The sequence below is a fragment of the Talpa occidentalis genome, unplaced genomic scaffold (genome assembly GCF_014898055.3).
Source record: "Talpa occidentalis isolate TD23 unplaced genomic scaffold, MPIMG_talOcc4v2.1 talOcc4.16, whole genome shotgun sequence".
NCBI classification, from domain to species: domain Eukaryota; kingdom Metazoa; phylum Chordata; class Mammalia; order Eulipotyphla; family Talpidae; genus Talpa; species Talpa occidentalis.
In genome coordinates this window covers 4,376,977-4,404,892 of record NW_023601653.1, presented here as the reverse complement: position 1 = coordinate 4,404,892, position 27,916 = coordinate 4,376,977, and the positions used below count along the sequence as shown (strand labels likewise).

General features: G+C 56.5%; 1 protein-coding gene across 1 annotated transcript; it reads left to right on the top strand.

The window, feature by feature from the left end:
* The first annotated feature begins 2,027 nt into the window (after window positions 1-2,027).
* FAM83F (family with sequence similarity 83 member F) lies at window positions 2,028-27,916 on the top strand. Its single transcript, XM_037513518.2, has 5 exons — window positions 2,028-2,574; window positions 19,617-19,784; window positions 20,190-20,311; window positions 21,198-21,835; window positions 27,384-27,916. Exons 1-5 carry the CDS (start codon window positions 2,098-2,100, stop codon window positions 27,431-27,433), a joined length of 1,455 nt encoding a protein of 484 aa, XP_037369415.1. The 5' UTR covers window positions 2,028-2,097; the 3' UTR covers window positions 27,434-27,916.

The following is a 27,916-nucleotide window of genomic DNA, read 5'->3' as shown; positions in this document are numbered from 1 at the left end:
CACCCCCAGCCTCAACTCCCTCTGCCTGGAATGTCTTCCCTCCCTTCCCCCTTGGTGTCTTTCCATTAAGCTCCAGTCAAAATCCCTTCCTGCTCCGAGAAGCTCTTCCTATCCACGTCCCATTGGGCAAATGAATTACTCTTCCCTCAGAGTCACTACAGCTCCTAAACAGCTTCTCTCGGCCCTAATTCACTGCTTTTTATAGAAATGCGCACTGAGGGCATTGTGTGTGCCCAACACTTAGCAGGCATTGGATAAATGTTTGCTTCCAACGCGTCACTAATTGAGGTTATTGAAGTGTGTTTATCACATGTGTGTTATCCTCCTGTGTGTTTATTCCTCCCACTGTCCCAACTCCTGTGTCCCCAGGGCACAGAGTCTGGCATTTTGTTGGGCCTCAGACCACTAGGAAACAAAACAACTACTCTTCCATCTAAAGATGAAATCTGTGCTTAGAACTGAGGGTCAGGGCCTCCCTGGTGGCACAGCGGTTGAGCGCTGGGTTGCGAAGCTGCCCACAGCCTCTGTAGTGCCAGTTCGATCCCCGGCCGCCGGGTGAGGGTCCCACATGGCATGCAGACCTCTCCTGCTGCCCGCTGCTCCCCTCAGTAGTGTACTTCATCAGTCTGCCTGCTCTGCTCCCCGCTCTGGCTCTGGTGAATTCTCTCACCCTCCCGCGCTTCTGACTGTACCCAGTGCTTGTATAAATAAACAAATAAATCTTTTAAAAAAAAAAAAAAAAGAACTGAGGGTCAGAGGGTCACTAGGAGGGAGGCCTTCCAATTCTCAGAGCAGCAGAGGTCACAGGTGAGGTGACAGGTTCCCATCTGCTTCTCACCCCCAATCTCTGGACTGACATAGGATACCAGAACTGATGACTATCACAAAATTTGCAGATATTTGAAAATCAAACTCCATTTTGGAAGACCAACAAAGAAAGACCCAGAAATAGCAGCCAACCTCTTCAAATCCCCTGGGGTTAAAACTAGTCCCCCCAGTGACCTTCTACTTCATGGAGAAGCAGAAAGGGCAAAGGTGGCTGCGACTTGGGGCCAAGCTCTTCCAAACAGAGAACTTAATAGTCCCCTTGCCAGGGAGACCTTGGCAAACCACATACTTCTAGGCCTCAATTTCCTCATATGTAAAATGAGGGGGTTGGACTAATTTGTAAAGCTCCTTCCAGCTCTAAGATGCTGTACTATAAAATGAGAGAAATGTGAACCTGGTTGCTATGATCTGAAAATATTTTGAATGTGGAGAATCAAATTGTACAGCAGTGCACGAACAAAATAATACGTTAATGACTAAGAAGATTGTATTTAATCCAATGGGGGAAAAGCAGAGCTGCTGGGGAGTGTGTGTGTGTCTGTGTGTGTGTGTGTGTGTGTGAGTGAGTGTGTGACGTGTTGTGTTTGTCTTCCTTAAGTTCAAACGTACATTTTAAATCACTAACACAGTAATCAGGTCTCTGGCAGCCTATCTTGACAAACACACACACCCCACTTTAAGTTAAAATGTGAATGTGGGGGCATTTCACCGCGGCTGTCCACACACTTGCTGTATTTGGGGGTAAATAAATTTTCATCATGGAGGTGTTGCATTGACAGGCCCTGGGGCCTCAGATCTCAGAACTGGGGCGTGGGGCCGCAGCTCGAGGTGCTGTTCACACACCACCGGCCCCTCCTCAGCCTTCACAATCCTGTCACGCCAGGGCCCCCAGACCCTCCACCCTGAGGGTGAGGTGCCCCCGCGGAGGCGCCTCGGCCAAACCTGCTGAGGAAACGAAGTTGCCTGCGACGGGCCGACCGGCCTGGCCGCAAGACCGGGGTTCGGCCCCCACCTCCCCCCACCAGGGTGGGGCGGGGCCGGCGGCCGCACGGGGGTCCCGCTCCGGGGCGGCGCCCCCGACCCAGGCGCGCTCCCCGCGGAGGCCCCGAGGGCGCGGCCGCCCGCCCGCCCCTCCCCCAGACGGCCGCGCCCGCGCCCGGGCCGCGCGGATTGGCCGCCCCGCGGCCAGGTGAGCGCCCCGCCCCTCGACCGCTCCAGGTGCGGCGGCGGGACCGGGCCGGGCCGGGCCGGGCCGGCGGGCGTTGCGCGATGGCCGAGTCCCAGCTGAGCTGCCTGGACGACGCGCACGTGAACGAGAGGGTGACCGAGGCGCAGGCCGCCTTCTACTACTGCGAGCGGCGGCGCGCCGCGCTGGAGGCCCTGCTGGGCGGCGGCGAGCAGGCCTACCGCCAGCGGGTCCAGGAGGAGCGGCTGCGGGACTTCCTCTCCAGCGGCGAGCGCCAGGCCCTGCGCGCCGCCTGGCGCCCCTACGAGGACGCCGCGCCCGCGCCCAAGAGCAAGGCCAAGGCCAAGGCCCAGGCCGGCGCCCCGGCGGAGCCCGGCGAGTCCCTGGCCTACTGGCCCGACCTCTCCGACACCGAGGTGCCCCCGCTGGACCTGGGATGGACCAACACAGGCCTGTACCGCGGGGCGAACCGCTTCACCCTCTACACTCACCCCCCCAAGGAGGAGAGGGCGCCCCACCTCAAGCAGGTGGTCAGGCAGATGATCCAACAGGCCCAGAAGGTAGGACCCGCCCCGCCCTCCCGCCGGTGGACCCCACGCCCAGCCCCTCGGGCCCCCTCCTGCTGCCCCTCCACCCCCCAGAAAACGGGCCCGGAACCTGCCCTTAGGTGTGGGGCCGGGGAGGCCCGTAGACAGGAGGGACGGGGACGTGTTGGGCGAATGACACGGTGCCGGGCAGGTGTCTGGCATCGTGATTACCGTGTCCAGAGGCGCTGGCTTTCCCGTCCAGTGCGTCCTCGGCCTAGAGGAGCTCTTCCTCGAGAGCTGGGGTGGGGGCCCCGTGGTAAAATGGGTCACTCACATGTCTTGGTAGTAATCCGACTTAGAAACATGTCCCCGGCCACCTTTTCATTTGATCTTCAGTCAACCCCAGGAAGTGGATGGGGTGACCTCCCCACCCTGACGCCAGCCATGCTGCTCTTAGGAGGCCCCCCAAGTCCACCTGCCTGGCTCCTGGCATTTACACCCCTTTCTGAGCCTGCAGAGCTCAGCAGCCTGGGAGGAGGGAGGGGGGTGAATTCTGAGCCCCCACCCTGTGCTGACTCTACTGGGCACTTTGAGGAGGAAGGTGGCCAGACTCAGCAGCTTAGGAAAAAGCACCCACTTCTTAAGTCTACTCTTCTTAGGGGTTGAAAGAAAGGGGTGATTTGGTGGCTGGTCAGAATTCTGGTGAGGCTGGTAGGTTGTGGGGTGGGGGAAGATTTTAATCTTTATACTCTGTGCCCATAGGTAGGGGTACCTGGGTACACAGCCTACCAGCTAGGGCTTCTAGGCGAAATATAGGACACTCCATTAAACTTGAATTTCAGATAAACAACAAATAATTTTTTATTATCAGTCTGTCCCAAATATTACACAAGACATACTGATTCCGAAATTACTTGCTATTTATCTGAAGGTCACATTTAATGGGAACTTCGTATTTTTATTCGCTAGACCTGGCTTCCTCGCGCTGAGATTTGTTGAGGAACACCAGCAGCCTTCCGTGCCGCACTCAGAATATACAAGCAGAAGTGGCTTGGCTCCACTGTTGTGATTCAACTCAGTGAATGTGGTCGGAGTCCTGTTCTCCCTGGAGGCTGAACAAGCTGGGGAGGAAAGATGAACCTAGAAAGTCCCGTGGTGGGGCTTCGCTTCCTGGAAGGGGAGATACAAATAGTTGGCTACTCTGCCTGCCAGAAGGAAGGGCTGCCTTCTCCCCATCCACCTCCCTCTCTCCGCAATTCCTCTTTGTCTGCCTGCATGTTCTTTGTACACTGCATTCTGCAAAAGAGAAAGGCAAGTTTGAACAGCAGAGAAAGGGTGTGGGTGACTGCAGCTGGGTTAGGGGTCAAGCCTCATGCTGTCATAGCAACAAACTTGGGTTTATTTAATGAACATGTGCCAGCCACTGTGCCACGTTTTCTGTTGCTTTTTACAACCGCAGGGCGAGATGGGTATTTTCCTTCTTTTTGGATTCAGAGTGGCTGTGTAATTTGCTGAAGGTCATATAGTATGTGACTGAGCCTGGATTCAAAGGCCAAAGTCCTTGATCTTGACTCTGCTGCTGAGCGTCTGACGATGGTATGGCAGGGTAAACCGAGGACCTTGAATGGAATTAACCTGGTCAAAATCTGGGTATAGGCTGTGAACCCCAAAAAGGAGAGGCGGGATTCCTGTCCACTGAGACTTCTAGTCGTCTCAGGAATCTCCTGTGTGGTGGAATGCCCTTAACTCTTCAAATGTGCAACAACAGAAGCACGAGCAATCATAACCAGTCCTCAACATACATATTTAACCAGTGGTTATTTCCTGAGTGCACACTGTGCACCAGGCACTAGCCAGGGAGGCTATAAACTGCAGCCTTTGCCTTCTAAGTTAACTCAAGTGCCGGGAGATATGCTAAAAAAGGAAAGCGTTTTGAGGCTGTATGTGCCTAATCTAGGAGGACTTCCTGAGGGAGGTGAATTGCAGAGTTGAAAGGGGAGAGAGAACAACACTGGAATGGGCAGTTTCTCCCTGCAGCTCAGGAGGAGGGGCAAGAGATGTTTGCTTCAGAACATGGAAGAGCTTGGATTGGCAGCAGGGGAACTGAATTCTCTCAGGGGGGCAGGCGAGTTTCCTAACAGTGGGTCCAAGGCAGGGGACCTCTCTTCTGTAAAAAGTAGCTTCTGACCCCATCACTCAACTCCCAGGCCTTCCGCGCTGCTCCCGCCCTTAATCACTCTCCCCCCTGGCTGTACAGAACATTCTTCTCAACGACTGGTGACCTCTGTGGGACCAAGAGGTTGATCCTGTTTCACAAGTGAGGAACTGAGGCTCAGAGAAGGAAAGGGGCTTGCTAGAAAAAGACCCAGACCCCTAACTGCTTCTCTGAAGGCTACAGCCTCTTCTGAACCCTTATCCCCTCTCACCCAGCTTGTCTGACTGGCAAGGAGACTCCCTGGTGGCCCGTGAGGAGGGAGGGGTCTGTCTGCTATGAGGCAGGGCCCACGGAGCGGGTCTACTGTAGAGGGGGGTTCTGCAGGGAAGGCAGAGGACACACACTTTATGTGACAGGGTTTTGTGTTATCTTATCCATCTTTGGTAAAACCACAGGAGGTGCTGGCATTTTTATTCCCTAGTGACAAGTAGGAACTTAGGCCCAGAGAGAGTGGCCAAAGGCCTGTGGGGATTGGAACCTGGGCCTTGGGACTTGGAGCAAGGAGCTAAACCCAGGACTGGGTTTGGGAAGGAGGCGCCACAGGAGGTGGCTAATAAGGAAACAGTCCGGCGAGTGGGCAGGGATGGGAGGAAGGCCTGGGACGGCAGGCTAAGTCATCTGACAAGGCAGATTGCGCCCAGGCCCCTGCCAGCCCTTGGCAGAGCTGACTCGAGGGGTGGGGTTTTCCCTGCTGTTTGTTTTCCCTCTGAGGGATCTGCTTACTTACTGTCACTGTATAATGGACTTTGTCTGCTTAAACTACAGGCGGAAAGGCTGCCTTCGGGGGCCCAGGAATGAGTCCCTGGCCTGTCCTCTCTGGCAGAGGCAACCAGGGAGGCTGCTACTGTCTGGGCTGCGAAGGTGGTTGTAACTGCAGAGAGCGGCTTCAGAGCCAGAACACGCGTAGACTAGCAAACTCTCGGTTCTCGCGTCAAGGGCCCCGGGAAGGGACGGGCAGCTGCCGTGTGGTCGGGCTAGCAGTCTGGGGGGAGAGCGCATCCCCCTGGGCACTGGACAGATATTTCAAGTTTTTCTGTGTGCTAAGCACTTTAGTAGAAAACAGACATACACGGCACATCTCTGCCCTTAAACTGCATGATGGCTTCCAAGCTGTCTTCGTATTCAGTGTGAGCTCTTGACAGTGGGCGAGGTGGGGGTGGGGGGAGGACCCAGCCCAGGACCTGGGTTCCAGAAGGATCTCTGGCACTGAGGGCCTGTGGGCAAGCGTGTCTGGAGATGCGCTCGCAGTGAGCACCCGCGACTGGGCGTGCTGCCTGGGCTTCAGGAACAGAGGAAAGCTCCTGGCCCCCACCTCAAGGACTGACCCTGCGCTCCCGGGCCCACATCCAAACACGCCCACTCCCCAGTCACCACAAGCTGCTCCAGCCCCCTTGAGCCTCCACCACAGTGTTGAGTTTTATCTTCATGTCACACAAAGGCCTCTGAGGTCCAAAAGGGTAAAATGGCCTGTCCTCGGGACAAGGAGCTTGCTCAGCTTCCCACATCCCCGGTCAGAATTAGAACGACTCTGAGATGATAAACTCAGCCCCGGAGAGGAGGCCCTGGACCTGGTACCTTCAGCTAATTGGGAGCTGCTCCTCTTTATTCCTGCCCAGTGGGAGGCTCAGGCCCAGCCAGCTGAGGGGACAGAGGGCGCAGGCCCAGCCCTCTCTGCCTCTCCGTGGGCCTGTCCCCTCCCCTCAGGTCTGGCTCAGATGCCTCCTCTTCCTGGGCGCTTGATTGAATTTTCATTGCAAAGCTGACTTTGTTCTCTGCGACTCCTTGTTTGTGTCCGCGTGAGCAGCGCACAGCCCACCTTATACAAGCACCTTTCCTCCCAGGGGGGCTGGGAACATCGGAAGGGCGGACCCGGTTGGTCAGTGACCTTCTCAATCATAGATGATTGGGAAGGTCCCCTACTGGCCACCCCTCCCCTCCATCGGCTGGAGAAGCAAGCGTTGGGAGCTCTCCCCCAGGGAATGAGCGGCACGCCACCCAGGTTCTCTTTAATCCCCACAGTAACAGGCTGCCTTGAGTGCGCTAGACTGAGGGACGGGGGCTCTGGGACGTAAGCAAAGGCTCCAAGCAGAAGACATGTTTGGCCAGTTTAGCAGCCTCCTTCAAGGTCCGGGCAGCTGATGGTGGTGAACAGCTGGGTACACATGCCCAGGGGTGCTGGGGTCTCCCGTTCATCACGCCAGGAGACTCAACTTTGCAGGCAGCAGTTTTTGCACTAAGTAGACCCCATGTCCTCCCCTCTTAGCCTCAACCACGTTTCCCTCACTCGGCTCTACCCAGAAAGGGTCCCTACTCCATAGTGAGCCTCTTGTTAGGCCTTAGGATTTAGGCGTGAAGCAGACGCAGAGTTTCTGCATTTTGTAAAGCCCGTCTTCAACGCCCGGAGCAGAGGAGGCTCTCAGGGCAGCCCGTGACCTGCGGGTGTCCCCTGCCCAGCCCTCTCCCTCCACAAGTGCTCTCCATATGGGCTTTGTTCTGCAGGCCTGTCCCATGGAGGCGGGTGGATAATGGCACCTCCGAGAACCTCACAGCCTTCTGGGATCTTGCCCCAGCCTGCCCTGCATCCCAGCCAAGCCCCAGGCACCTTGGCTAATGGCTTCTGAGTCTCCCTCCTTTTGCTGAATCACTGATCCCAGGAGCTGGAACTCTCAAGCATCAGGGACCTGGTTTCACATCAAGGACAGGTGGCAGGCTCTGTAGCCGGAAGACCCTGGTTTCTGTTCTGATCTGAACTCTCACTCGCTGCATTCCTTTGGATAAAGAAATTCCCTCTCTGAGCTTCCAAACCTGCAAATGGGAGAGTGATTCCTAGACTGCTGGATTGTTTTGGTAAAACAAGGGAGAAGCTATGTGTGAAAGCCCATGAGAAAGTGCCTTACAGGTCGCGGCCTGTTGGCCTGCAGAGGAGCCGCTACGATTCTCAGAGCAGGGGAGGGACATGCAGACAACTTGCCTCCCAGAAAGTGGGGGTGCTGCAGCCAGGACATTAGAGACTTGGGAGTGGCTTCTGATTGCTCAGGTCGGTGGCCCCGTGAAGGTGCTTCCTGCATCTTCCTAGTGAGAAAGGAGCGGCTGCCCACTGCTCTCCTCTCACCCCCGGGTTTTATTGACTGGCCTGGATTTGGAGGTGGCAGTTTGTCAGATGGCTGCTCTCCATGAGACTGTGGCATCTGAATCCTCGGCCAAGGATCTACTCTGGGTGCTGTCCTAGAGAGGGAGGAACAGTTCCTACAGCAGGGACCCCTGGTGGTCCCCTTGCACAGTCACCAGGAAGGCTGGCTGAGGGCCTGGGCCACGTCACCTGCCCAAGGCCAACTCATGAAGTCCAAGAGCAGTTAGAAAGATTCCTCGAGAACTGAAGTTTTCAGGAGGGCTGTGGGGCCTGGGCAGATGTTGCGGAGAAAGAGGGGGTGTCAGGCTCAGTGCCTCTGAAATCCGACCGTTTGGGTCCGTGAAACTGAGCAGGGTGTTTCCCATGGAGTTCGGAAGTCATGGGGGGGTCTCAGTGAATGGTGCCTTTTTGGCTGGCTCTCGGTTGGGTGGCCAGCATACCCAGGGGGCCAGGCCACTGCCAGGGGAAGCAGCGCACAGCAGGAGCCGGGAGCCTGGCGTGCTCCTTCCTGCTCTGGTTGTCTCTTATTCGCTCACCTGGTGACCTTGGGCACATTATTTGACCTCGCTGAGCCTCCATCTCTGCACTGGTTAAGTGGAGATAATCCTGGACTCGCTGCTTACTTTCCCATGAAGGCACTGAGATGCTAACCCCAGACTAGGAGACAGCATTTTGAAAAACATGAGGAATGCACGCAGATTTAAAGGATGTCTTTCAAGAGGGGTCAGAATCGTTGAGACAGGGGCCATGTATGGGTCCTCTCGTTAATCCAGGCCATGGCACCCCGCAGGAGCCAGGGAGCCTCATTTCCCAGCTCCGGGAAAAGCCCCAGGTCACAAAACTCAGGGACAAGCTGGCCTCCTACCCAGGTCTGAGGCCAAGGCTCGTCCTTCATGTTCTGCTACAAATGCAGCTTCCCCTTGGGCATTGCCCTCCAGGGCCACCTCCTCCCTCTAAAACTAGAGTCAAAATATACTTATTTAAACTCTATCTGTACATGTGTCTGCTGCCATTCAGGCCCTGGAGACAGAGTATGGAGACAGAGTAGTATGGAGACAGACGCCCTGACTTTTGGCTGCTCCGACCTGTGCCGAGTGGGACGGGGTCCTTTCTTCCTGGTGACGGGGGCAGGTGGGACAGGAACGCTGGGTGTAGGAAATTCACAGGGTCCTTTGTTGACCTTTCATGGACATCTTCTGGCCTCCTGGGACTTTTGAAACCAGCTGAATCTTGGTGGGATTCCCGGCTAGGGACAAACCCCCCAGATTCTCACCCCCTAGGATGCGGCCTCATCTTGCCTGGAGGCCAGATCCGCCTCCCTTTCTCAGGGTGTTCTGTTCCAGGGCAGGCTTCTATCTGGGGAAAGGGGGCATGGCAGGAAACCAATGAGCCTGGGCTGGGTCCTGGCTGACCAGAGCCTCCGCTCCCAGCGCTGCCCTGAGCCCCCACCCCAGGCTGTCACCCTGGTGGTCCCTGCCCGCCCCCGTCCACCAGGCTCCGGGACCAGGCAACCTCAGCTGGAGCCTCGGCCCTCTCAGAAATCTGTGTGGTCTGTGGCCTTGCTGGTGATCCCACAACCACGAGCCTGGAAGAGAGCCTGTGGCTCTTCTAATCGTTCATCTCTCTGGCCTGGGTTTCCAACAATCTGTAAGTCACCCCCGCACAGCTTGCACAGTGCCGGGATTCCTAAGCACCAGGAGGTGCTGGCTGGGCTCTGAATACATCTTTTGGTCTGTTTGCTAGCAGAGAGTCAGCAGATAGGTGGGCCAGGGATGGGACCAGGGTTACTACCGCCCTGGTGGGGGATGGGGGGAGCAGCAATCTTCTAGAACAGACTGTCCCTCCCTTCCTAGGCGGCCTGGAGATCCTGCCTAGTTGCTCATCCACGCAACACGTTTCACTGAGGACCTGCTAGATACGTCCCAGAAATACACTGATGAATAAAATGTAGATCCCGACCTGCAGTCTGGTGGGGGAGATTACAAAAATAAATGGCAGCAGCACAGCCTGGGGGAGCGGCCAATAGCTTTTACTTGTTGATCACTTAAATGCCAGCCATGTACGCAATGTTGTAGAAAATATTATTTAATTTTCACAACAGTCCAGCAACTTTCCATTGTGCAGTTGAGTAACCTGAGGCTCAGAGAGGCTGAGAAGATAAGGATCAACACTGGAGCTGGGTGGGAACTGAGAAGAGTCGGCTACCCCCTTAGTCCAGGGAGCAGAGGCCTCCTGGGAACTGACAGCTGAAGCAGCCAGTTGGGATGGGAGGGTGAGCGGAGAGCAGGCGTGTGGCAGGCCTGTGCAAGGTCAGGGGCCAGGGAGCCTGGGCTCACAGTAGCCCGCCACTCCTCCGCCCTGCAGGCCCCTCCCCCAACCACAGTCCTCCTTGCACCCTGCACCTGCCTCCTGACGGAGCCCCCCAGGGAGCATCGCCTGGCTGTGGGCACTGGGCTCTCCTTGCTGCTTCTCAGCACCTCCCAAGCAAACTGACAGCTGATGGATCAATCAAAAGATACCTCCTCAGCCGGCACATCTTGAGCCCTGCCTCGCTCTGCCCACGTGTTGTATCATGTTGGAGCTCCAAGCCAGTAACCCAGACCAGCAGCAGATCCTAAAAATCATTTGTGTATCTTCATTGGTTTTTTCTTTTTTTAAGCAGCTGATTTATCTTCCTAATTATGTTTAGCTTTAAGCTAATGTTAAAATGAGCTTGCATTAGATAATTTTCACTAATTAACACCAACTTAGTGCCGGGGAAGTCATCCCAGAAGCACGCAGTGGGGCAGGGAAAAGCTGGCCTAGGAACTTAAAAAGAATTGTTAAGCTCACTCCCTGGTGGATCACATATGGCTCCTCCTGGCTGGAATAGTAGGCCTTACTCATGTCGGACAGCCCGCTGTTCTTTCCCTGGAGCGCTCGGCCCGATCTCCTTTCTTGGTCCCCTTCATCAACCTACTTTGAGGTACAGGTGTCAAGAGTGACCCCCTCATAGGGTCGGATCCCCCAGGAAGGAGCCCGGTGGGTGCCCAGCAGGGAGACGTGACCCACAGGCAAGTAAGGGGCGGCCAGCACAGAGCTCCAGGGGCCCGGGCTGGGGCCTGGAGCAGCCTGGGGAGGCCAAGTTGGGTTCCAGTCGCTGGCAGTGTGGCTGCCAATGCATCCAGGGGGGCTGGTGTTTAATGATGTCTAATTAGTGAGTCTGAAACAAAGTAACATGGCCACAGAGAGCTGGGAAGCCTCAGCTGACAAAGCACAGATGCCCTGAGGGTGGGGTGGGGGCAGCCTGCAGCCCAGCAGACAACAGAATCCTTGTTCTTGCCTCCACCCTGTTGGAGGGCGCAGGCCTGGGTCCAGACAGCTTCCTCAGCTCCCCAGGGGAAGCTCCCTGCTGCAGCTAACCTGTTCAGAACTTAGCTGTGCGTCAGGCCCTGAGTAGGCAGGGATGACAGGTCTCTGTCCCTGAGCCCTCGTGCTTAACCAGGCCCCAGCCTGAGCAATCTGCCATCCTGGGGAAGGTGCCCAGGGCCGGGGCCCGGGACATTCTCGGGAAGAGAACTGGGGCCTCAGCAGGGAAGGGCGCAGTCACCACCACAGGGCTGGGGTGTGACCTTGAGGTCAGTGCCGGACGCAGCCAGCCAGGTGCCCGGAGAACACTGGGTCATCGCGTGTGGCAGGAGTTTGTCAGGGAGGGGTGGTTTGGAAGCATGTGGTGGGTCTTGGGCTGAGGGCTCGGTTAGGAAGGCAGTTGGTATCTGCACAGGGGAATGACCGCTGTAGCGTTGGTTCCGGGATATTCTTGCCAAGGGGGCCACCACCAGGACTGGCGAAGCTAGAAGCCCGTCAGCTGACACTGAGCTCCACCTGTGCCAGGCCTGTTAGGGGCAAGGCAGAGCTCAGCCATGGTGGGCAGGCACCCCACCCCATTCCCTCAGACGTCACTGCATTTCTTTGATTCCAGGCTGCAGGAAGCAGCCTGGCTTTACAGGTGCAATTCAGAGGGGCGGAGGTCTCACCCCAACTCCAGAGTCCATGCTGTCTCCATTGCAGTCGCTCCTGAATGGTGGGGAGTTAGTGAAATGAGTGTAGAATCCAGGGAGGGAGGGGCAGGATCTCAGTGGGCAGGCCCAGGCATTGTGGGATCCTCCCCAGCTACTCCCCTTGGCTCTCCTCTCCTCCCCGCCCCAGGGCACAGAAAGTGCCATAAGGCCCTGTCCAGTCTTGGGGCTGGAACATGTCTGTGAATTCTCCCAGGAAGAAGTGCTGGTCACCACTGCACCCCATGTCCGCAGCCTTTTGCTTTTTCCTACTGTGGAGCTGAGGGAGAAAGGGGCAGGCAGCTGTGCCCACACTGCTAGTGCCTGGAGCTCCAGGTCCGCAGAGCTGGGAAGACAGGGGCGGGGTGTCCTCTCCCGTGCAGCTGACTTTGAGGGAGCAGAGGTCAGAGGTGCCTGGGCTCCTAGCCAGAGCGGATCTGTCTACAGAGCCTTCCAGGACCACGTCATCTGGGGGTGACCATGAGGCAGTGTTCTAGAAAAACTCAGGACTGGGGTCTCCCCTCTGCCAAGACCCAGCTGGGTGACAGCCCCAGGGCTGAGGTCTGGCTGCTGTTTCCTCCCAGCTTTGAGATTCTGCATATCTGGAATGTCCTTCAGACTTGGCAGGAGCTGAGTGTGGCAGCGCAGCCTGTGCCCCACACGTGGTACAAGTGAGGGGCTTTGTGGGCTGACCTGCACCCCAGCTCCGCTTCCTGACTGGTGCTGGGCGGGGCCCCCTTTTGTAATCTGCACGGAAGTGCTGCTGCGAGTGCTGGTGGCGGCCCTGCCCCCTGGCCCATGTCCTGGTGCATGTCTGTCCACCCGCTCACAGTGGAGGCAGGCTGCTCCTCCAGGCCCCCCGGGCATGCGCCGTGAGCAGAGTCCCCCACGCCAGGAGGGGGGACTTGAGCTCTGCCTTCCAGCAAAGCCATCCCACCAGGAATCTGGCTCATTGTTCTTCCTTCCCTCCACCCCAGTGCCTAACCAGGAACAAAATAAAGGCGACAAATGCAAAGCTACACCCACGCACAAATAAAGCCATAGACCCAACAAATGCAACACCCTCCCTGTAGACTCTCCTTCCCAGCATGGAGAACTGGGGTGCGCACTGAGGGGTGGGTGTGCCAGGAGAAGTCAGACAGCCGCCAGGAGCCCAAGGCCAGCAAGGGACAGAGCTGCTCAGAGATGTTACAAGAAGGTATCATCTGCCTGGAATACAACGTGGGCAGGAAGTAGGGGTGGTGAATGCTCTTGGGTGGGGACATTTTCGGGAAATTCTTGGCAGAGTCTTGAAAGAGGCATGGAAAGTACCCGACTTGCCACCATTTGGCCAGGCTGTGGGAGGAGTGTGGCTCTTTTGCCCCCAGATGACATTTATCATGTCCGGTTGTCACTACTCAGCGGGATGCTAAATGCCCTGCAATGCACGGGACAGCCCATGACCAAGAATTACAGCCCCCACACCCCCACTCCACCAGGGCCAACAGGGCCCGGCAGGGAAACTGTGTGTTCAGGTAACCATAGGTCATTCTGCTTGGCTGGAAGAGGAGAGGTGAGACAACCCAAGATGAAGCTGGGGGAGCCAAGGGGCCGCACACGAGGCCCTTCAGATGACAAGCTGAGGGGCTCCAGCCTCCCTTAAGGGTCATGGGGTCCGCTGGCTCACCAGTTGTTGGGGGCATTGCAGCTCTGGAGACTGACTTGGAGCAGGAAAAACTAGTGAGGAAGCTGTTCCAGAAGAAATGAGGGGGCCCAAGTCAGGACAGCTGTGCGATGAGAAGGAGTCTTCCCAGAGAAGGGGCTAGTAGGCCCTGCTGGACGGGGTGACCAAGTGGTCTTGGCCCGAGGGGAGAAGGGCAGTGACCTGGCTTCTGGCCAGGGTGACCAGGAGGATATTGACTTTGAGGTGCCTGTGGGGCAAGCTGATCAGCGCAGCCCACCCCGCAACGTGGTAGTGGTCCCAGGGCGGTGGCCTTCCTGCCTGGGTCACCCCACCACACCAGGCACCAGTCCCCGGCCGTCTCAGTAGGCCTGCCTGGAGCGGTGGGAAGGTAGATGCCTTTTCATTTTTGTTATCTAATAGTAATTAAGGAGTCCAGCAAGTGAATCTGAAATGCTAGCAGTTTAATTAACGTTGAATGACAGATAGAGGGGAGTGCTGAGGCTCTAACCCGCCTGCCATGAAGCAGGCTATCAAACAGCAGACTCTAAGCTAACCACTCTCCCGAGGAGGAGCGTTCCAACATCAGGGCCTCTGCCAGAGCCCCCGCGACAGTTCCTGAAAGCTACCGCCACCTCGAATTAACCTCTCTCCTTGGCGCCGCACACCGGGGGGAGCCGACACAGGCCCACTGGGAATGGGGCGCCAGCCGGGAGGAGATGACTTTTCTCTCCCGAGAATAAAATCTGTCTCCCCAGTTCTGAGTCCATGACGTCCTCCCTTTAAAGCCTGACTGTTCTGTTTACCCCGTCGTCCAGGACGGGCTCGAGGTGGAGGGTCACGTGGGAGTGTCAGCCACAGGGAGCAGGGAGCGGGCTGGTTTCCCTGGGCCTGAGGCTGCAGGGCTGACTGTCAAGCATGCCCTCGAGACCAAAGCGAGGGTAATTATCACTTCTCCACCACGGGAGAGCAGGAGTCAGCAAGCAATTGATTTTTTTTTTTTTTTCTGGCTACGGATATTTCATTGTTTAATTGGTAGTGACACAGCTGGCTGGCTCTCACCAGGGCGCTGCAGACCCAGCCTCCAGAAGGCCAGGCCCTGGGGACGGGGCTCTCCCTGCAGCATGATGTCCTCTCACATCACATCCTTCCAGGTCGAGGCCAGGGCTGCTGGATCCCTGCTTGCTTTTTCAATCACAAAACCAAAGCCAGAGTGTGAATCCAGAAGCCCTCCTGTGAGCCAGTCAGGCAGTCCCCAGTGACAGAGTGAGAGCAACTTTGAGCCAGGCACGGCAGAGGGCTTAGAAATGAGCAAACAGTGGACTCTGGCCTCAGATAGGACGTGGGAGATAAGATAGCAAGAGCCTCGCAGATGTGGGAAGCCAGGGTTCTAGTGGCGTGGAGACCCAAGTGTCAAGTCACACCCTCCCTGAGCTTGCTCCAGCCCTGCGGGGCCTGCCCCAGCCAGCCGTGGGCCCAGGGCAGATTGGCTGTTTGGAGCTGTCTGCAGTACACCGCCCTCACCAGCCAGGGGATTTTTCTTCCTGCCCCCCCTCCCACCACCCGAATGTATTCAGTGTGCGTCCTTCGACATATCTGTCATCCTTGAACAACACGCGGTGGTGTTTCATGTCACATTTTAATTTACATGAAGGGTATGAGGCTCATTCTCTCACATTTGAATCAAACGAATCTCACTTTACTGCACAGGGACCTCAATGGCTGCTTGTCTGCTGCAAGCTCTTCAGGGACATGTGTCTGACCTGTTGCCAGCTCCTGGCCACCGCACAGAGCCACGGCCAGTGTCTGCGCTCCTGCCCCTCACACACCTGTGCAGAGCGCCCAGAGGGCCCTGGGTGCGTGGCCGGGAGCGGCAGCCCTGGCTCGTGGTGTGAACATCCCTAATCCACAGTCTTTGCCTGCAGCTCCAGGAGGTCCCCTCCCACCAGTGTCCCCTCCAACATTTAAGATGGTCCAACTCTTTAATTTTTAGTTAATCTTACTGCTGTCATGCATTATCTCTGTTTCTCTTCGCTTTAATGTGAATTTTTCAGATGACTAATGAAGTGCGTTTCTGTTTACATACTTATTAGCGGTCCAGCTCTGTCTGCTGGCTATGGCCTATTCCTGTCCTTTTGCCTATTTTTCCCATTTGTTTTCTACCTTCCTCTTGCCGACCGGCAGGCATCCAGTACCTTCCTCATTCCTCTCCAAGCAGACATTGCAGACACCTTGCCCTCCCAACCCCCCGCCACTTGCCTTTTCTTTGTCTGCAGCATCTTTCTTTGAACAGAAAGTCCCTAATTTGTCAAAAGTATTTTTTTATTTTATTTACCCTTTGGTCTGTGGTTTTGGAATCTTAAGAAAGCCCTGCTTATCTCAGTCATGAAGATATTTTCCCACATCTCATCAATTTCCAATTTTGTCTTTGGCGTTTGAGTATTTGGCCTGCCCGAAGCAAGTAGTGTGCGCTGTGGGTATCACCTTTCTTTTTCTTTATAGCAAAGATGTTTTCCCATCTGTTGACACTAAACAGTTTCCTTTCTCCATCGAGATGTGACTCCACCTCTATCAGAGTTAAAGTTCCGAGCGTGTGTGCGGAGACCGGACACCCTGGTCTCTGGGCGGGATCTCCTGGCAGCTCCTCCCTCCCGCAGCCCCGGGCGCTGTGCTGTCTCCGGCCTGGCTGTCTGCTGAGCCCAGCGTATCCCCTGGTAGCTTTGATTTTCAAAATCAACTTAGCTGTCTTGGATCTTTATTCTTAGAAGTACTTGAGTTTCTCCAAAATTTTTGCCATGTTTTCATTGGAGTTGCATCAGATTTTAATAGAGGGAGAATTGGACTTTTTTAAATGTTAAATCCTATTATCTGTGATCATGATTTGTCTCTTCATTTGTTCACTATTTTCAAATGTCCTTTGAGTTTTCAAATTTCCTCCATAAACACTTTGTGCTTAAGTTGCAGTTTTAAATGGATCTTCTTTTCCATTTCTTGATTGATTGATTATTGCTATAATAGAAGAAAGCTACATGTGTCTTCCTTGTATCTGGCATTCCTGCAGAATTCCACATTCTAATAGTTTTTCTCTGCATTTTACTGGGTTTCCTATAAAACTCATCTCCCGACATGCAAATGGTTTTGTGTCTTTTAATCCCCTGCTCATTTTTTTCATATCACATGATGAGCACCTGCACCACATTGCAGAGTGACAGGGGCAATGATGCTCTTGACCTGCTCAGGCTTAAAGGGAACACACCTGAAGGTTCATGTGAGTTTTCCGTAGACAGTTTTCATCACGTTAAATGTCCCTTCTGTTTCTATTTTTCATCACAAATAAGAATGTGTTGCTATCAAATTCTTTTAAAAGCTTAGTGTACAGCTTTCCCTCTAGACCCCATTAATGTAATAATTACAGCAGTGCATACCTAGGATAAACCTTATTTAATTGTGCATTATTATGTCTAATTCACCTTTTAATTAAGATCTATTTATTTATTTATTTATGCACACAAGAGCTGGGGTATAGGCCAGAGGTGTGGGGGTTAAGAAGATACACCAGAGACAGAGTGGGGAGCAGAACAGGCAGATCTACTGAAATACACTGCTGAGGGGAGCAGCGGACAAGACAGGAGAGGTCTGCTGTGCCATGTGGGTAGCTCTCTGGTGCAAGATTGAACTCGTGCCACAGTGGCTGGCGACAACTTGATAGTGCTGAGACTTAACCCCTGTGCCACCAGGGAGGACCCTCTAATTCATTTTTAATGATTTACCCATGTCATTTTATTTTTAAATTCATCAATGTGTAAATACTCTTAATATTCTTTTTGACATTTTACTATTTCCTAACTTGTGAGAATTTCTTAGACACTAAATGTCTGTACTTATTTCCTTAAAAAGAAGGTATGTCTTCAGTTATTTCTCTTTTTTTGCTCAGTACTATATTTGTACCTCTTCTGGCTTTGTCAGTCTTGCTGGAAGCATGTTTATCTTGTTTAGTCTTTAAAAAGACTAACTTGACTTGATGTTTCTAAAACACCTTATAGGTGGGAGCCAGTGTGATGTGGTGCAATGAAGATTCTGCAGTCAGACCCAAGTCCAAGCCCTGCTCTGCTGGGTGCAGCTTTGTGACCCACACATTGCTTTGCCCCTTTGCATTTGCTTCCCCAATGGGAATAACAGCCTTTCTCATTGTGAGGATTGTACTAGAAAGGTTACCCAAAACACCTGAAACAGGTGGGGGCATCAAAACTATTTGGTGCATGTTAATCCCTGTCCCCAGTGCCTTTGCTTGTGCTCTTCTCTTCACCTGACATGCCCACCTCCTAAGCCCCCGCTAGCCCAGATGGCACCCGTTTGCCCCTAGAAAAAAGCGCCCCTTCCGTAGGCAGGCACACCTCCCACTCACTCCCCAGCCCAGTGCCCATGTGGAGAGCACGGCTTTCCCACACGTGGCAGCCCTGCCCGCTTCCCTGCTCCATTGTCCTCCCTGCTCATCTCTCATGGTGCTGAGGCTGCCCATCTTTCAGGTTTCAGCTTCCCTGGAAGAGCCTTTCGTGTCCTCCCCTGGCTGGAAGTAGTGGGTCAATCAGGCGCCTTCCCTCCTCTCTCCCCCTCACTCCACCCCTCCTCTGAACTCACATCACAGGTCACTTGTGCATCTCTTAAGGCATTTGTCTTCTTACCTATGTCTTAGACATTGTGTGCAAATGTTTCATTGGTTCAACTGGACTAACCCCTTGAACTCAGGGATTATAACTTACTTGTCTCTAGATCCTTCCTCTGCCCTGGGGGCTCAGTGTTACTTGTATGAATTGTTGGATATTAAATGCAGGAGCTAAGAAGAGGCCCAAGTGATACTGTGTAAATGGTGGTAGAGGGAGGGTCTTTCAAGGCAGACGTGAGAAAGTGATGTTAACGATGGTGGTGGTGGTGGTGATGATGTGATGGTGGTGGTGGTGACAATGGTGGTGATGTTGACAAAGGAGATGATGGTGATGGTAGATATCACTTACTGAGCTTACCACTTGCCAGGCCCTGTGCTAAATGCTTTCATGGTTTATCTCTCTAAGCCCTTTGGGATAGATGCTATTATTAGCTTTAATTTGCTGCCAAATCAGTGGTGGAGTTAGTGGGCCAGTGCTGGTCTTCTGACCTCGGAGTTCAGGTTTTCAGTAGCAACAACCAGCAGACTCCCTCGGTCATGCTGTGGCAGCCATCCTCTGAGGACTTGCTACATAGCAGGCGTGTGTGACGCTTTACAGATGTCACCTCTCATCCTCATGGCAAATGTGTAAGTATACGGCACCCTCCTTTTGCAGAATCAACAAGGTTAAGTGACTCACCAAGGTCACACAAATAGAAAATGCTTATAGCCAGACTTCTCTGACCCCAGAGGTGCCCTTTCCACTGCATCGCTGGCACAACACTTCAAGCCCTGCGGCTGGTGGGGAGGAGTTTGTGTAGGAGGAGGGAGGAGGCTAAGGTCAGAAAGGCCGCAGGCTGAAAAAGACTTCACCTTCCAGAATGGATCATCAGGACTGACTTTCAGAAATCCAGGGTACTAGGCAGTGACCTTGACTTGAGGAAGGGGAGAAGAGAGGCGCGGATGCTGGAAGCCAGGGGAATCTGAGCTAACGGGCTCTGCCCTTGGGGACGCACAGCACTTGGCACAGCCATGGGGGGAGCAAAGCCCCAGGCCTGCTGAGAGCAGACACGTGACTGTTGATACCTCCCTCCCTTGCCCCTCTTGGTGCATCCTCCTGAGCCTGCTGCTTTCCTAGGCATCAGGATCCACTTGGCCGCAGGGCGGGGGCAGGGGCATGTCAGGTTGAGCAGCCCTGGACCCTCAGGTTGCCCCCAGAGCAGAGAGCCCTTCTCCAGGGTGCAGCTGTGCTCACAGGTGGTGGGACCTGGAGATCGGGAGTCGTGCAGGTGCGATTCTGACCTTGGCCACTACTTATTCCAGGGCAAACTCGTCCTCTCGAACCAGGGTCTGTATCCGGGTATTTTGTCACCATGTCCTTCCCCGTGCAGGTCATCGCTGTGGTCATGGACATCTTCACCGACGGAGATATCTTCCAAGACATTGTGGACGCGGCCTTTAAGCGCCGGGTCCCTGTGTACATCATCCTGGATGAGGCCGGTGTGAAGTGCTTCCTGGAGATGTGTCAGGGCCTGGACCTCGCTGACTTCCGGGTTCGGGTAAGCTGCACCTGTGCTCAGTGGGTCTCACCCACTTCCTTCTGTCAAAAGCCTCGCCTCGTGAACTGGTAACCCTAAATTACATGCACCACTTAAATTTTATCCCAATGCTGCTGGGGCTCAGGAGGCAGCTCTGGCCTGGCCCTGGGCTCCCTGGGGGGAGCTCCTTCCTAGGAGCCGCAGAACAGGTGGGAGCCACCAGGGCTCGCCCGCTCCTGAAGGGGGATCTGCTGACTGCCTCCTCCTCTATGGGTGCCTTTCTGGTTCCCCAGAAAGCAGGGGGGAGAGGAGGCAGGCCAGCCCCTTGTGTGGGCAGCAGGCTCCTCCCCTGCCCAAGCAGACTTGCTCAGGGCCTCGCTGGCCCCAGCTGGGTGACAGTGCCTTTCTCCTCCCTCCTCCTGGCAGAACATCCGTGTCCGCTCTGTGACAGGCGTTGGCTTCTACATGCCCACGGGAAAGGTCAAGGGGACCCTGTCATCCAAGTTCCTGATGGTAGACGGTGAAAAAGTAGCCACTGGATCGTACAGGTGAGCTGGGGCCTGTCAGAGAAGGGCCCGCGAGGCCTGTGCTCATGGTGATAAACATTCGTGTTCAGGAAGATGCTAGATTCCATAGCTGTGTGCTCAACTGCAAAGAAGGGCCTCCTGGCCAGCCCCTTCCTGCAAACTTTCTGGCCATCAGATTATTCCAGAAAGAGGAGAAAGAGCATCAACTCACTGGGCATTAAATCTTGCCTGGCCCTCGCACTCCAGCGCAAATAGTTCCACTTGAGGCTGGTGGGTAGGTGGGAGCAGCAGGGGGCAGAGTGAACCAGAGCTGGGGGACGAACATGGCGCAGAAGGGGCTCTCCAGGAGCCGACTGAGGAGTGAGTGACCAGGAGCAGGAGAGACACCTCTGTGTGGTCGCTGCCCTCCAAGTAAACGCAGACCCAGGTGAGGAAGAGAGCCCGTGGCACACAGGACACCAGGCAGTGGCCTGTCCTCTCCCAGGCTGTGGTAGGGCGGAGCGAGTGCAGGATGGGACCCTTCGCAACAGGTCTGCAGCAACCACTCACTGGAGGTGTGTGGTGGGGAGGAGGTCATTTCACTCCTAGGAGCCCCCGTTTTACAAGGTACATGTGGGTGGAAACGAGGTGTGAGTCCTGGTCTGCCTTCTTGTGCCCTTGCCCTGCTCGCTGCCTGCCCGCTGCACTTGAAGTCAAACCCAGAGGGAAAAGAAAAGGGATTTGGATCCATGGAGAGAGCCCCCCCACCGCCCACCCCCACACACAGCCAGGGGGCACCTCAGTGGCAGATCAGGCTGGGATGGGGAAGGGGGTGTTGAGATGGGCTCACTGAGGGCCTGCTGGCATGGGCGGGCCGAGGCCACAGGCTGGGCACATATGTCTTGCTTTCCTGTCCCCACTCCCCCAGGTTCACCTGGAGTTCCTCCCACCTGGACAGGAACCTGCTCCTCCTCCTGTCAGGGCAGCAAGTGGAGCCCTTCGACCTGGAGTTCCGGGAGCTGTACGCCATCTCGGAGGAGGTAAACTTGTGCCGGCAGCTGGGCCTAGGAGGCCCTGGCAGGCTGGGCCACGAACTCTCCTCCACTGTGGCTCGCAAGCTCATCAACCCCAAGTATGCCTTGGTGGCCGCCAGGTGCCAGCCACCCGGGGAGATGATGCGCTGGGCTGTCCGGCAGCAGCAGGAGGCCAAGGGTGACCCACAGGGCCAAGAAGAGGACAGCGGAGGCGGCGAGGCAGCCAGGCGCATGGAGAGCTTCCTGAATGACCTGGTCACACTGGAGCAGGAGCTGCCCCCGGTGGAGCCCCTGCCTCAGAAGGATGGCCAGCACGTGGACCCCAAGTACAAACCCAAAGAGGCACTTACCCAAAACGGCACTGGAGCAACTGCCAACGGGGAGAGCAAGAGCTTGAACAGGTGGTTTTTCAGCAGACGCAAGAAGCCTGCACAGCCCAATGGCGTGGTCAGCTCCTTCTGCACAGAGACTGTCGATGGGCAGCTGCCGATGAGAAAGAGGCCCAACGAGGGTTCCAGTGCCAACATCTCAGGTGAGGCCTCTGGCCCTTACAGAAAAGCAGGCCTCAGATCTGCAGCCAGCACAGCAGCCAGGGGCAGGGCTCAGGGCTGGAGGGGTTTCCCCTTCTGCTTTACCATCAAGGGCCTGGAGCCAGACCCCACATGGCTCCCCAAGGAGAAATCAGTGCCTGCCTTGCCCCACTAATGCAGTTCTGAGGGTAGAACGTGCTGGAACAGTTCTGGGCATGAGGTGGTCGGAGAGCTATTACTCCTACTTCTAGGGGGCATTCGGAGAGGCCCCAGGTAACTCCAGAAACTCCAGTGAGCGTAGAAGTTTCCTCCTCAACGTGGAGAAGCAGAGGTTGGGGGTGGCCACGTGGCCGGGCTCAGGCCCGACCCTGCTGAGAGTCTGGGGCTTGTGCTGGCAAAGCTGGTTCCTTGGCCATCCCCTGACATCAGGATCTGACCTGGTCAAACAAGCCCGCCCACCCCTTGGCCGGCAACACCCTGGTCTCTGCTGTAAAGGGTTTGGCTCCTCCCAGAGTTTACTTGACAAGCAGTGTTTGCCCTGCAGCTCTCCAGGGAGAGCTGGTTCCTGGGGCTGCTAGTTATAGCTGTTTCTCTAGAAGCCCCTGTTGGTCCTCACACTCCCTTCTCTGGAGCAGCACCCTGTGTGGCCTTCAGGAGGCTGGTGGTGACACCAGGGCCATGCCAGCACCTTTTCTGCTCTCAGCAGCTCTGAGTCAGGGTTGGGTGTCCCTGGGGGGGTTCTCCCTCTGTGGCTGTGGGGCTTTGCAGCAATGAGACCAACTTCCTGGCCAGCTGGGCCCGGGGTGATGGCAGGGCCTGAGGTCCCTCTAGGCCTCCCGAGTGCTCCCGGGATTCCTGCCCCTCCCAGGCCTCCACTGTGACCTGACCAGGGCTTGGATGCCAGGACCACAGCCATGTTCCACTCCCCACAACATTGCCTCCCCACCTTGCTGCAGGCAGCCCACGCAGTCTCTCCTTCAGCACAGGCCCAGGTGCCTCTGGGAATTTGACCAGGGGGTGCTTGTTGAGTTTCTGCTCCCCCGTGGCTCTCAGAACCACCATGGGGGCTGCAGGTGCACACTAAGGGATGTGGCCAGGCACAGAAAGTGGTAGTGGGCTAGGACTGAAACCTGGGCCAGGACACACCCTGAGGAGAGGGGTGGCCCTGGCCCAGCCCCCTCCCTGGCCCCCCAGCTCCGAGACCAGATGCTGTGCTGCTCAGTGCCTCTTGTTTGGAGGAAGGGTTGCCATGGTGAACACCTGTCAGGGAAGGGTGGGGGAGGGGCGAGCCCGCCACAAAGGGGCTGTTTCCCAAGTCCCCACTGGAGGTGAAGTGGAAGCTCTCGCTTCCTCCAGCCCCTCACCCTGAGGTGCTGTTTCTATAGAAACGGAAGGCCATTATGTCATCCCCTCCTGCTGTCATCCGAGTCGGGTCTCTCAGAGTTGGGTCCCCTGGGCGGATGGCTCCGGCAAACGTCCCTGGGTGCCACCAGGCAGACCGTGCCCTCGGGAGGCTCCTGTCCCGAGTGCCTGACGCCCAGAGACAGTGAGCTGGCCCCACAGTCAGCAGGGCCCAAGGGTGCCCAGCTAGATGCCCTCCCCACCCATCAGAGGAGCCCAGACAGGGCCCCTGGGCAGGCAGCCAGTGCCTGAGAGCCTGGAAGCCGGGTCCCTTCCTCTCCCCAGTGCCCCTTTCAAGATGCAGGCATCGTCTCCCCACAGGCCCTTGGTGGCCTCCAGTGTCTCCCCTGGAGCTGCAGAACCTAAGCCGCCAGGCCTCTGTCTCCAGCACGGGAGCCCCTGGGTTGGAAGTGCTGCCCCTTGGGACTGTGGCCAGAGAGGCCCTCTTTCCTGCAGCCAACACCAAACAACTTTATACCAGCCGCCCGCAGCCCCAGCACCCTGCTGCCCACAGCCCCCCCACTTTCCACCTCAGGGGCTGCGCCCTGGGTCCTGGTCGAGGAGGGGGCCCTGCGCTCCAGGGTTTCTGAGCCCTGGAGCTGATGGCTTCTGTCCTTCTGTCTCCGCTGACCTCTTGTCAAGGCGGAGCCGGGACGGATGACAGGGTGGGTGAACAAGAGAAAGACAGAAGAGCAAAGAACTGACAGCCTGTAAAATTGCTTGATAAGAAGTATATAGTTGTCAAACAGCATGCAAATTTTTGCAAACCCAAGTGTGGCCCTTGGGAGAACCTCCGGAAATCCCTTCCTTCAGGTCTGGGGAAGCAGCGAGGGCGCGGCCTGGCATTTGAAGGCCCACAGCCCCCTCTACTGGCTGAATCCGGGCACCTTCTACTTTTTCCCTCCGTGCTGGGAGCGCTCAGCACCTTTCCCCAGCCTGCCTCCTGCGGCCCTCCCCGAGGACCTCCAGCTGGGCCCCTGGGGGGCCCCCCCATCTCAGGGGATATTGGCCACAGTAGAGCTGTGTTACAGCACAGTGAAAAGTCTTTACCCCTGTTGGGCCCAGGAAACTGCATTTAAAGAAATGCCCTGATTAGTTTTCCCCATTTGGAGGTCCCCAGAGCCATAGGTTTGGGGGACACTGGAAGGCTGCTAGGCTGGGGGAGGGCTTCCTGGTGGCATCCTCGTGGCCCCCCCAGGGAGGTCCCTGGGAAACAGCCTACACTCTTGAGCTCGGCAGAGAAGGGTGAAAGCGCAGCCCTTCTCTGCGCCCTGGTGTGGGCTGGGTGGCCATGGAGCCGGCTACTCTCGCTTGGTTTGGTGGCCTGACAGCCTGATGACATAGCTTCATAGACAAGACCCCAGAGGTGCAGGCAGGTGAGTCCTTGTCTGTGGTCCTGTGTGTGCACTGCCGCCTCCCGAGCCATCTCCAGAAGGTCGGGGCCGACATTTCCCCACATCTTCAAACGCTCTGTGGGAGGCGCTAGGCCTGATGACCCTGGTGTCCACTAGGAAAGGAAGAGGAGTGTGGGCATTTGCACCCCAGGGTACCCCATGGGTCACTACCTTCTAGGGTCCGGGGCAGGTAGAGTGAGCATTGGTTTTCCAGAACTCTCCTGATCCACAGGTGGGTGGGCCACCTGGCTGGGATCATGCTGTGGCCTCTGGGTCCTGGGTTTGGGCCCTTGGGCTCTGCTGTGTCACCCTGGGGCAGGAGGCCCCCGTCTCTCTCCTGGAATTCTGGGCCCCTGTCCCAGGTTGAGGAGCTGCCCCGGGGTTCTAAGCTCTGTGAGGGACCTGTGGGCCCCCTTCCAGGGTGAGTCCACTGAAGAGCTATCTCATCAAGGTGGGGTTTTGAGCATGGTCAGGCCCCAGCAGTCTGGCGGGATAAACCCCAGTACTGTTAGCAGCCAGGTCCAGACCCCGCAGCATGGCTGAGTGGAGCCTGGCGAGCATCCCGAGGGGCTCTGGAAAAGAGGCAGACATCCTTAGCTTGTGGTGGACACACCGTCCCCCGCCCTGCTGCTTTCTCAGGGGTCTGGCGGGCTCACATCACCATCTAGGTGATGTGCGGGCATGACTGCTGCCTTTTGTTCTTACCGGTATGAGCCCTCATGGGCTTGCCTCTGCCTGATCTATCATTCACTCAACAAACACATATCCGGGCAATGTCTGCCCGGGCACTGCTCCAAGTTCCTGATTCAGCAGCAAACAAAAGGAGCCGGGTCTCCGTGCTGCAAATGCTGTGCTGAAGAGAGTGGCGGGCACAGACCCCTGTGGCAGGGGCATCTAGCAGAGACCGAGTGAAGGGACAGCCCTGTGGACATCCAGGGAGAACCTTCAGGAAAGGGAATGCGAAGCCCTGACACCCAACAGGAGGTGGAGCCCCTGGTCCTTGTCATGGCCTCCCACATATCAGTGTGGGGTCCTGATGCCCCAGGCCAGCTCCCCCATGTCCATCCTCCCACGTGCCACCCACTTCCCGCCCCGCTTGCAGCCTCACCTCAGTGTCGCCTCCTTTTGAAGTGTGACTTTCCCTCATGAGCCTCCTTGGGACCCACACATCCGTGTCACACATACTTTATAAAAAAAACTGGGGGGCAGTTTACTACTTCTCCCTATTAACCCGAGCAGGTTTGCTCTGCCTCAGCCTTACCTACACCCGCACATGGGCCCCCAGCCCCGAGCACCAAGGGAGCCATGGAACACCTGTTTCCTCAAACTGGGTGCTCTCAGATGCATGGAAGTCAATCCGGAGCAGAAATCATCTCTCCGGGTTTTCGTCCAGCCTTCTAAGGCCAGAGGAGAGCAAAGCACCTTGGCAAACCCTCTCCCACCCCACCCCACCCCACCCCACCCCGGCCACTCTGATCTCGTTCCTCCAAACTGCTGCCACCTCTGGGGAGGAACTCAGGTTGCTGAGCAGGCCGAGTGCCCACTGGCTGCGTCCACGTGGTGGGAAAGGGACAGTGGCCCCAGAATGTGCTCGTTCTAGCAGAGTGCACCCGCCTGGAGGGACCCCAGCTTCTTGGCCTGGAGCCCTTGGGGAGGGTTGCAGTCATGTCTCCAGTCTGGGTCTCCTGCCTGGTCGGGTGGCCCATAAGAGGTTCTGCTGGCCGGTAGCAAGTCCCCAAGAGAGGGAGTCCAGCTGGCTGAGCTGGGGTTAAGGGCAGTGATGAAGGAGCTGCCCTCGGGCCTATACTGCATCCCTCTTGCTGGTGGCCCAGGAGAAGAGGCAGCTGCCACCTTCAAATTTGCAGCTGCAGTAGTGTGGGAAGGCGCTGTGCGCGCCGGCAGCGGGGCGAGGACCCGCCAGGAAATAACAGGAGCAGCGTCCACCTGGGGGGAAGGCTGCCGCTCCCGCAGCCCACGCCAGCAGGCAGCCCGGAGGTGGGGGTGTCTGCCCCGAAGCCCAGGGGTGGGCTGTCCTGGCCTCTGCTTCGGATGGTGAAGCGAGTGGACATGACGGAAGGGGCCTGGGAAGAGGAGAAGGTGATTCTCCGGCTGGGGCAGATTAGCTTTCTCGTCCCCCGCCTTCCCTCACGAAGTGTGTCCCCCCATCCTCTGTCTTCACCACTAGCCCCAAAAGCCCAGTGTCCCCTGCAGTGCCTGACTCTTGGTCTGCCTGCTGCTGAGGCCACTGAGTCCTTCCTGAGGTACAAGATTTTCCTTTCCCAGCTTAGGAGGCCTGCGTAGCAGAAGGAGCTGGAAATGGATCTGGAGGACAGGGTTCTGGCACTGGTGGCCGCACCGCCCCAGCTGTAAGTGGGGTTTGCTCTGGGGACCACCTCTGAGAGCTCCCGTATGGGCGCCCGGTGAGCAGGGGCGCAGGCTCTCAGCTCGGTGATCCTCCTTGGCAAGACTTTTGAAACCATTGGTGATAGTTGCTGATTTAGGGGTCCTGATCCTTCTCCCCACCCCACTGAGGTCAGGAGACAGCAGGTCCCTTGACATCCCAGCCAGGGGTCGTCTGGCTGAGGCTGCGAGACAGGAAACTTCTTTCCTTCTGGTCTCCTGGGCTTCATGACCCAGTTTCCAGAGCAGCAGCTTGGGAGGGAGGCCGTGAGCCCCACTTTTGAGGTGTGGGCAGACCCCAGGAGGCGAGTCCTCCACCTCCCTCCTTCCTAACCTATGTCCATTGTCTCTGCAGGTAAAACAGCTTCTAGTCCTACCAAGACCAACAAGTGTGTGGTTTCCTGAACCTGGGCCCACGGTGGGCAGGACTTCTGGACGCCCTGTCCTGTCCTGTGGAGAACATGGGTCAAAGCCTGCGCCAGTTTGCACATCTGGACCCTCCTGGCCTCCTACCCAGCAGCCTCCATCCTGGCCTCAGGGACCCTGGGTCCCAAATGTGAGGGTCCACCGCAGCCCTGGACAATCACACACATACCCCCCCCCAAGAGACTGTCAGCCATTGAGTGGGGGCTGCTCCTTGTTTACATGAAGTGGAAGGCTGACCCCCTCCCAGCGCTGGGCCAGCCTCACCCAGCAGGTCCCCAGTGGGGTGGAGCCACGTCTTTATACCTTAATGGAGGGGTCTCCAGGGCAGCTCCAGCTCCCTGGCTACGCCTTCCCTGGGCTTCCTGGTGCTTCTGTTCCCCCAGAGGTTTGGTGGAATAAAAAGAGGATCCGGCTCTGAGCCAGGAAGCCATGTTCCCATTTTGCTTTAGCCTCTGAGCTCAA